General features: G+C 39.8%; 1 protein-coding gene across 2 annotated transcripts; it reads left to right on the plus strand.

The window, feature by feature from the left end:
* Positions 1 to 54: 54 nt before the first annotated feature.
* Positions 55 to 9,513, plus strand: proser1 (proline and serine rich 1). 2 transcript variants are annotated; one of them, XM_083568117.1, is made up of 12 exons: positions 55 to 1,282; positions 1,437 to 1,502; positions 2,691 to 2,759; positions 2,859 to 2,953; positions 3,056 to 3,149; positions 3,928 to 4,038; positions 4,136 to 4,219; positions 4,341 to 4,419; positions 5,352 to 5,444; positions 6,109 to 7,447; positions 7,730 to 7,871; positions 8,018 to 9,513. In XM_083568117.1, exons 1-12 carry the CDS (start codon positions 1,238 to 1,240, stop codon positions 8,162 to 8,164), a joined length of 2,364 nt encoding a protein of 787 aa, XP_083424243.1. In that variant the 5' UTR covers positions 55 to 1,237; the 3' UTR covers positions 8,165 to 9,513. The 2 variants fall into 2 exon arrangements, with proteins under 2 accessions (XP_083424243.1, XP_083424244.1); XM_083568118.1 differs by lacking the exon at positions 5,352 to 5,444.
* Positions 9,514 to 10,289: the final 776 nt, after the last annotated feature.

A 10,289-nucleotide genomic window follows, 5' to 3' on the forward strand; every position in this document is an offset into this window, starting at 1 on the left:
AAGTAGGCTAGCAAATGTTTACTTCCGGTATGGTGCCCAACTCAGTGCCTGTGTATAATATACATATAGTTAATTGTTTATATACCTTTGACACAAATCAATCCATATTTTAAAATTATAAATACTTTATCTGAGAATAAATAAAATACATTTTCTCCGTGTTTTTTTATTTGTCAAATGTTGACTTGGTGTCCAACACAGTGCCTGTGTACAATATACATTATATATATATATATATATATTTTAAGGTTGCGATGAGTCAATCTTTTTTTTTTTTTAACGATAAATACCTAATTCAAGGTGTAAATTAGGATGAATACATTTCCAACGTAAACTTTTGTTAACAAGGAAATGCTTGCTTCGGGAAGGGTGCCCAACTAAGTGCCTGTGTACAATATATATTATATTTTTATGGTTTATTATTCATACATTTCACACAAATCAGTCTTTGTATATTATACATACTTAATCAGAGATAGAAATTAAGATTTTCTTAGCTAGCAAATGTTTACAGCCAGGATGGTGCACAACCCAGTGCGTGTGTATAATATATATTGATCCCATTCGTGTTATTGTGATTCTACAAATCTTTACGAGCTCATACATGATTCAAATGCTGAAAAAAAATGCTCAAAAATGATTTGATATACATGTAAGCAGCTTTAAATCGCCGTACATTTACACACGCGGTGTGTGCGTGCGGTGCGTGCGGTTAACTGCCGGAAAGGGGTCCTAAAGCCGGAAGTCGGGGCGCACTCGGACCTCCTGCGAGCGAGAGGCAAGACAGCTAGCGCGGCTAACAACAGACAGGAAACAAACCAGCGTGGAAAGTACGCGTGTCTGATCCCGCGGTAGCATAGATGCGTCCCGCGACGTCCCTGCAATTTTATTCGAAGAAGAGAACCACGATATAGGGGTTTTGGTTTGACGCGCAGTCCAACATGGTCTCACGCCAGTCCGCCAAGCAGCAAAATCAATAAGCAGCTAGCTGCCAAGCCAGCTAGCAAAACAAACGTTGTTCTGCCAAAATGAACCTGCTGACCTAATTAACTTAGTATTTTAATTATTCCCCACATGAAATGTATGAATGAATTCATATTGTAATTATATCTCTCTTTTGATTTCTATTAAACGCTGCTAAAATGCAATAGCAGAACCTAAATCTAATTTTCATTCACTGAATTATAAATCTCGAAGCTCTAAAACTCCAGCTGGTGATTTAAGAAGCTACTTTAAAATGGATAAGAAATCCTTTGACATAGTTTTGGATGAAATCAGAAAGGTAAGAAAACATGCTATGAATAACGCTGCTTTCTTGAATCTGATACAGAATGCCTAATGCGTAAAACCTGCCAATTTGTTTTTCACTTTTCATTCTAGATAAATAGATCTATTTTGACCAGATGTGTTTCTTTCTCTCTTATTTTTTTTTTTAGTGTGTTTTGACTGATCAGAGGATTAAAGCAATAGAACAGGTGCATGGATACTTCTCCAGTGAACAGGTACAGCTATGGATCATCTCTGCACTGTGTTCCCTCCAGTTTCTCTCCCATGGTTTAGTCTTCAGGTTTTTAGAAAAAGATTAATCTTAAGCATCTTATTTAGTTTTATAATTTGTATAACTAAACCTGGCTTTCATCATGAACATAGCCAAAGAAAGTCTTGTTTATGTTTTGACTCAAATGGTGCACCTGCTGTCTTGTGGTCCTTATTGGTGCCTGTCTGCAGTACCACAGTGCTGTAGGATGTCCTATTTCAAATTTTACCTTTTATAGGATCTGGACAGAATTTTTAAATATTAATTTTTTTGTATTATTCCCACTTGTACATACGTACCTGTATGAGGAGAAGGACGTTTTGAATATTTAAAAATGACTGATATTATTTTGGTTTGCGACCCGTCCTAATTCTGTGTATTCAAGCCATACAAAATTAGAAAAGGCTCAGGGTGCTAATTGGGGCAAGGAATGGGAAAAACTTTGAGTCTAACCCTCCTGAAATGGAATTACTGAAAGTGATTCTGCAGACTTGTCACAACTAAAACATTTACAACCTGCAGGTCCATTATATATATATATATATATATATATATATATATATATATATATATATATATATATATATATATATATCCGTCCGGTGAGGTAATAACATACTTCTGTTATAAATGGCAAAGTTTGACCCTATGGGCACTGCACAGTTTCTACTCTTTATTCCTAAAATAATGCTTTATCTCCAGCTGCTCGAACACTGCATGTTTGAAAGTACATATCTGTGTGTCCTTTTTTTTTTTCTCTCTTTTTTTTTATGAAGATGAACAGTGGCACACACACACACACACACACACCGGAGTCGTCTCACCGATGCACACTCTTACTCTATAGAAACAGTCTCCACAGCACAGAACCGAACTCCGAACAATAATAAACAGCCAAGAAACAATGCCAACCATCTCGTTCTGGCAAATGTGCATATGACCGGAATGTACCACTTCTATAGGCTGTTTAAATTTCACACCTTATTCTGTATCCTGTCTGTCTTGTTGCTCATTAAATTATTTGTATTTGGCCCTAAACTTAGACCCAGTATTTAATCATGACCCCTTTATGATTTAGTTTGTCCCCACTGCTATAGTGCTTACGATTTGTTGTGAAACCAGTACTGATAGCTGATGACTTATCTGTCTTCAGGTGATCGACATTCTGAAATACTTCTCCTGGGCAGAGCCTCAGGTGAAGGCAGTGAAAGCATTCCAGCATGTAAGTTCAACCTTCGGTTACGAGGCACCGTGCAGGTGCGAGATGTCAATGCAATGGCAGCGATTCCTGATACCTGGTGTCCATTTTTCTTGTTTGCAGAAAATGGTGGCGATCCCGACAACCAAGGTCGCAAACATCTTGAACACGTTTACTTTTTCGAAAGACAAGCTCATGGTGCTGGAGCTGATAGCTCTGTAAGCGATTTAACACCAAAAAATGCGCTCCGTTAATATTTTTCTTTGAATGTGTTGTGTAATGAAATGATCTGGTTTAAAGCAGTTCCCTCTCCGTGACAGGAATATTTCCGACGCCCATAATTACTTGCCAGTTGAGGAGCAGTTCCGCACACACTTGGCAGAAAAGAAACGTGCACGACGTATTCTTGAGCAGGTAAAATGTGCCTTCTGCTAAAACGTAATGCTGTAAGGTTTGTGGTTGTTTCATTTCTTCTCAACATATTTCCTGGAAATACCGTAGCTACTGCAGTCTAAGCTGCAATGCTTTTCTCAGGGTTAAACAACACAACAAATGGTAAAGAGAGTAATCCAAGCATTTGACCATCTAAAAGAAAATACACTATATTGTCAAAAGTTTGCTGACACCTGGTCATTAGTTTGGTATGTGCTTTTTGAGCATCGCATTCCACCTTTAGTCCCAATTTGCTCCTATAATTCCCTCCACTCTTTTTGGAAGATGTTCCACTAGATTTTCGAATGTGCTTGTGGACATTTGTGTTCATCAGCCACAAGGGTGTTAGTAAAGTCAGGTAGTGGTGTAGGTGAGGAGGCCTGGGGTGCAGGCAGCATTCCAATTTATCCCAAAGGTGTTCTGTAGGGTTGAGATCAGAGCTCTATAGCAGGCCACTCAAGATCTGTCTTTTCAAACCATGTAAACCAGATCTTCATGGAGCTCACTTTGTGCACAGGGGCATTGCCATGCTGGAACAGGGTTGGGTTTCCAAGTTAAAGTAAACTCAAAATGGTATTATTGTGCATCCAAAAACGTCCTGTACAATTGTGTGACCCAATACTTTTGTTTATAAAGTGTTATATTCTTTGTTTTTTTTTCTTTCTGAATTTTTTTTTAAGTTGTTCATAGACTAGTAACTAACTGTGCATCAAAACTGAGTTCAACACTGAGTTCATGTAGTGTGTGAAACCCTGTGCAGGTGTGTAAAGTGGGATGTAAAGCCCCAGTGGCAATAATGTCCTCCTGTGGCATGATCCCTGGAAACCCTTATCCTAAAGGCAAACCCAGCCAGGTCACCGGAACCTTCCCTGTGAGTACTACTTTCTGCAACTTTAGACTTCTCAAGCTGTTGGATTGTGTAGTTTGCATGAACAAAAACCCATGTATTGAACCATACAACTTTACAGGGCTTGCCTCCTAGAAAAGAAGGAGAGGAAGCGAGTAATGAAGGGAAAGGGATTGCAAACCGCATCATCGGACCCTGCAAACCTGTGAGTCTCTTCTTTCAGCTTTTTTTTTTTTAAATTAGTTATGTTATTTAGTTTTCTTGAATTGCCTGGAAAACAGGATGAAACATGATTTGTAAACTGTTGTTGTTTTGACTTTCAACAGTCCCCATCGACCTACAACCCACACAGGCCTATACCTTACCCGATTCCTCCCTGCAGGCCGCATGCCACCATCGCACCAAGTACGTTTTTCCCTATAATAGTATTTGCTAACACACAGTAAGAGAGAGATGTGGCCTTGCATAGAGAGAGACAGGATTTCTGCAGAGTCTGACCAAGTCAAAATTTTTAAATCTAAATTTTAGGCCTTAAAAAGTCTAAAATTCGCTTAAATAATTGTAAACAGGTCTTAATTTTCCGTTGTCCATGTAGCGCTGCCTCTAATGCTTATTGAAATGCTTCCACAGCACTTTAGAATTTTTTTTATTTTATTTTTGTTTTCTTGGTGTTACCTAGTGTAAGTAAAATTCGCTGTATTTCGGCTTCAAACGAGACCCACGTGTAACAGCCAATCAGCTTTCTGTTATTGGCGTGAATCTCTCTTCGATTGTTCAACAGAACTAAAACTGATTTTCAGCTATAGAAAGTGTAAGTTCAGTGATACTTAGGGAAAAAATTAATTAAGGCGAGTTGCTAACAACGTATTCACACATGTTTTTTTTTTATGTTAAATTTGAATTCTTAATAGTCTTAAAAAGACTTACATTTGACTTGGTGAAACCTGCAGAAACCTTGGGTAGATGTATACCGTATTGCTTCCAACTAAGAAATTTACTGTACTGCTACATAAATATGTGGTCAAATCCATATGAGTGAAAGCATGAGAACAATTAAGTGTCCGAATGAAGCAGGAGGAAAAATGCCACTGACTTTTTTTCATTAAGTAAATGTAAGTAAAATGTATATAGATAGGAAAACAAGCAGTTGTTCCAAAGAGAGATCGACAGTCCTACAGTTGATCATGAATCAGATTTAAAGAATTCTGATTGGAGAGGATGTGAGAAGTGACGTAGTGAATGACAGTAAAGCTGTTCTGAATGCATTAAACATGGTGGCAAGATTATATCTTAGAGTGGTGTACCCAGAATCCAGTAGGTTCTGTTCCCATGCTCAGGTGCATACAACAATGCAGGCCTGATGTCAGTAGGAGGGGTCATCACAGCAAATGTGCCCCCTCCTCCCTACACTGCCACTCCAAAGTCAGCAGGTAGGATAACTGCTGATTCTACTGCAATTACCGCCGCTCAACGACATGCTAACCTGCCCTTTCCTAACTGCACCTGGGCTAACTGCACCTACCCTTTTCTAGCACACAGTCTTTGCTTTTTTGCACTCAGCATGCTTTTTTTAATAGATCTATAAAGAAAAAAAATTTATTTTTTTTTGCAAGAGTGCATTTCTTTTTGTTTTTGCTGTGATTTTAATAGTGTTTAAGGTGCTACATGTGCTACATGTCTACACAGCTCACATAGCACTAAACAGCTGATCTTATTTTTGCTCTGCATTAATTAAAATGGCTTAACCTCCAGTGTCCATAGTACTTGCATTCATTGATTCTTTTTGAGACTAGATGAATTGTCTTAAGGGGGCAGTGTAGCTCCCAAAATGGAGCACCCAAAAACTTTGAACCTTGAACCACTTTCTGCCTTGATTTTCTGAGTTACTTCGCTATTAACATTCTTTTTTCAGCCTTCAGGTTTTTATAGCCCTATGCTTTAGGTGGTGGTTTATGAAAATGGGGGTGTACTGTTCTTACTGAAATGGCATTTATTTTAAAGCTTTGCATGTAACGCATGCGCCAATAGAACTCTTCAAATAGATTTTCAGTTGTCAGGTTCTTGCCAGTAATCTATTTCTCATGTTTATTTCAGCTTACGCTCGACCTGCCAATGTGCACATTTCTACCTCTGGTGTCTCTGCCACCTCAACCATCTCACCTACCAGTTCGACGACTCCTACCCCCGCCAGTTCCCAGGCTCAACCCACAACTCCAGTCACCCCCGTTTTCCCTGGCGTGGTCTCGTCTCAGAGTCCTGTTACCCATTCTCCTGGCCCTGGCCCCACTTCATCTGTTATCAGAAGCCCTCCTTTGCTTGCTGGCTCTCCTCAGGTTACACCCAACCCCAGTGGTCATAGCACCCCAACTCCCACTGGCCTACCATCTTCTGGCAGGAACACTCCTTCAGTTATCCGATCCCACACCCCTTCTGGAACACCAGGCATACCTCCACCACCTTATGGTACATCCCGCTCTGGAACACCTTCAGGCATTCCTACTTCTAAGGGGGCAGCTGATCCTTCTCAGAACCTAGCACTTTTCTCCAAGGGTTTTCTGCCTTCTGCTGATCCCCACTCAACTCCTAATTCAAAATGCTCTAACAATTCAGTCATTCGTAGTTATACACCTACAGGAGCACCAGCTGGACGTTCCACTCCTATGCAGTTAATGGGTACCTTATCTTCAGGTACCTCAATGGCACCCTGTACATCTAGTCCCAATTCATGTTCTGGTGGATCTCAGAATGGGGCAGGTAACCCTGCAATGTATAGCGACCAGCCCCCAAGTTCAGTGGTCCAGCACAGTAGAGGCAGTGGCAGTGGCAGTAACAGTCCAGTCCCCTCTGCTTTCAAAGGGCCTTCATCCAGGTCGGGCACACCCTCACTAAGCTCACTAGTGATGCCCAACTCTGCTGTTCTGGCTCGCTCACTGGGCCGGAGCCATAGCGCAGCCTCTCCCCTGGGCAGTCTAGTCTCCCAATCTGTAGGCAGTCCTGCCACATCATTTCAAGGCATCTCTCCCTTTACCGCACTGTCCACATCATCACCTCTAACTGGAGCTCAATCCTCCATGCACTCTTCAGTTTCTTCCGCTCAATCAGCGCCTTCCATTGCATACTGTGACCCCACTGGGGCTTCATCACCCTTTGGCCTTGGACTCACCACAGCCACCTCTATGATCCCAGGCCTGGCCCCAGGACAAAGTCCTGGCTTCCCTGGGTTTGGGGCTTCAGGCCCTTCAGCAGCAGGCAGTCCTGTACTTTCGTCCTTTATGGGGCTTCCATGTGCCTCTTCCTCAGTGGCTACGGTGGCTCCTCTTCAAGCTGCTGCAGTGGCCGCAGTGGCCGGTGTCCCCTCCACCTCACCTGTGCTTCCAGGCTTCGCCTCCGCATTTAGTTCTAACTTCAACCCCACTTTGGTGGGCCAGCCAGGGTAAGTGTGTGTGAGTTTTAACCTTCTAATCAACTTTCTTTAGACCAGTCTTAGTTTTTCTGTTACAGTCAGAATTAGATACAAATTGGTGAAAAAGTCCTTAAATGTGAAATGACTTGTGGCATGGCAAAATGTTTATTATACCACCCTCAAAGACATCCTTTACAAATGTGTGCCTCAGCTTTGTGGTAACAGTTTGGAAAAAGAACCAGGTATGCCAATACTTTTCACCATAGAGTATGTGTCTGAGGTCTGAAAGCTTTGGTTTTGTTCTCGTTTCAGTGGTGGTCTTCAGGCCCCAGGAGGTGCTGCCTTCCCAGGATTGCTGTCGTTTCCACCCGGAGTTCCAGGGTTTTCCTCCGGCGCCGCTCCAGCAGCTCTCTCAGGCCTCCACAACCCCGCTGTACAGTCAGCTTTGCTGCAGGTATTTCTACAGCACACTTCACCACTCTGTTTTACTGCAGAAATTCCTCAGCATAGCTCTGACTTTCAAATGTGAATTTTACAAAACATTTTATCTTGTGTAATGAAAAATTGGTCTTATTCTAATATGCACATTTTAATGTTTAGGCTCATTCTGCATCAGCGTTGGAAAGCTTTCCTCCTCAACCTAATGGCTTCACCAGCTACCCTGCAGGATCTCCGTTTACCCCTTCAGCTGCAGGAGCTCCCTTTTCCCTTCAGCCTGGTCTGCACCCACAGCTGGGCTGGCAATAATTGGTTAAATGATGCACTGTGATATTAAACATCCACACTAATATCATGGGCATTTCAAAACACCATCATTACCCATGTAATTACCCTCACATTGCATGCAATAACAAATTTTACAGTCCAAATTAAATTATTACGCTTAGTATTAAGAAATACACTGTAACAAGTGAAAAGTGCCAACCAGATCCAAAAACAAAGATAACAGAAAACCTGTGTTTTCTTCTCAAAGAAAACTTCCTCCCTGAAACCACCTTGAAATATATAATGTTCATGAGTACAGTGAAATTATAAGGTAATTGTATTAAGTTTTGTGAGCTGCACACTCTCAGTGCAGCTCACTCTTGACAGTTATCCAAGGTGAAAATAGACCAAAATGTTTAAAGAATTTCATTACAGGTAAATCTAGGATACTATTCAAGTTGTTTGTTAAGATGAACATGTCATTCACGATGAATTTAGTTTTACCTTCAGTAGATATTTTAAACAATGGCGGATGATATCGGGCAGTTTTTATATGAAAACGAACTAGTCAAGTCAAGTTTATTTCTATAGGGCTTTTCACAACAGACATTGTCTCAAAGCAGCTTTACAGAACTATTGTTACAAGCTTTGTGGCAAGGATGCATTTAGAGTGAGAGAACCTCATTGGGCTGGGTGAGTGGGTGAAAGGGTGCATGAAATACAGTAATGACATTAAGAGCTTGCTCAGAATGAATGCGGTCTCTATCGAGTCAGCGAGCTACCAGAGAACGCGGCGGTGTAAACAAATTCCATATTATTTGGTTGCTTTGCAACTCTCTTAGTGATCCTGTTAAAGTCTGAAAGCTAAACTAAGCAATGATATAATGATTTGAAGAGATCTCTGGAATGTTTGGAATTAATACTACAGTATTGACTGGTGTTCTTTTTGTTTTGTTTTTTCTAAATTATGTTTAGAAGTAGAAACTTTCCTTCGTTTAACAAAGGTTTTTAACCTCCCAACCATTCGATAAATGCATGCCATGGATGAACTGTGAAGAGGACGATCTTAATAGTTTCCTCAAAATTTCTACAAAATTTCTACAAAGAATTTCTTCTATTGGTAAAATACTGTATGTGTAAATACCCTTGAAAAACAAAAGCAGCTGTTAAGTGTGTGTGTGTGTTGGGTTATATTTTTAAAATCTTTTTTTATTTTTGTTTTTTAACTTACCGATGTCTGTATAGAAGGAATTGGGTTCCATGTACTAGTCATGGATTGGATTTACACATAATTGTAGATGAAGTTGATGACTATCAAATACTGTACTAGACAGAACAGTAGGTGTAGGCTGCTTTATTCTTTATGAAATAAAATTTTTCTACACACCTGCTATTTATCTCCAACTGTTGACATTTTATTATATATTAGTTTCTTCACACATTACCACACAATATGTCTAATTGGATTTGAATTGAAATACATGGACATTCACTTTATTCGTGAAGAAATACCGACACTTCACGTTGTGTTCAGTCACTTCTTGAGAATAATAGATGTTATATTTGCCTTTTTATCGTGAAATGGGATTTTATAGTCCACGAGTGAGACTGAGATTCTTTTATCTGATGCCTCTAGTGGTTAAATGCTTATAGGATTAATCTTTTATTACTGTAACCAACAGATGCAACTGATTAGATTTTGAAACTTTTCCAAGGTCAAGGCACGCACTTGAGGTATTCCCAATAGCACTATTTTATCAGAGAGTAAAAAATAGGTTTTACAGTCTTTATTTCTCAGAAATGAATTCTCAGCATGAGAAAATCTTTTTAGCTAAAAGGTTTCATTCTAACCACAACATTTTAGACTGAGCCACATCATTTCTGTATAAGAGATGGTGAGCTTTCAGTCATGCAACCACAGAGCATGCTATTATTTTATAGGACTGGCCTAAAGGGCTTATTATCCCTCTCTTTAAAAATGGATGATGGCTTTAACAATATACTAAATAATAAAATCTGATTTAAAAATTCACATTTATTTTATGTTTTGATACTAAAATGAAACCTTCAGCCAAAATAATTGTTTGCTAGATATGGCTCATGTATGTTATACTACTAGAGCTTGATTAACATATTATCTGTATGGTGTAGCTGCAAAAAATCATAA

Source organism: Silurus aristotelis (assembly GCF_946808225.1).
Source record: "Silurus aristotelis genome assembly, chromosome: 18".
In the NCBI taxonomy this organism is placed as follows: Eukaryota; Metazoa; Chordata; class Actinopteri; order Siluriformes; family Siluridae; genus Silurus; species Silurus aristotelis.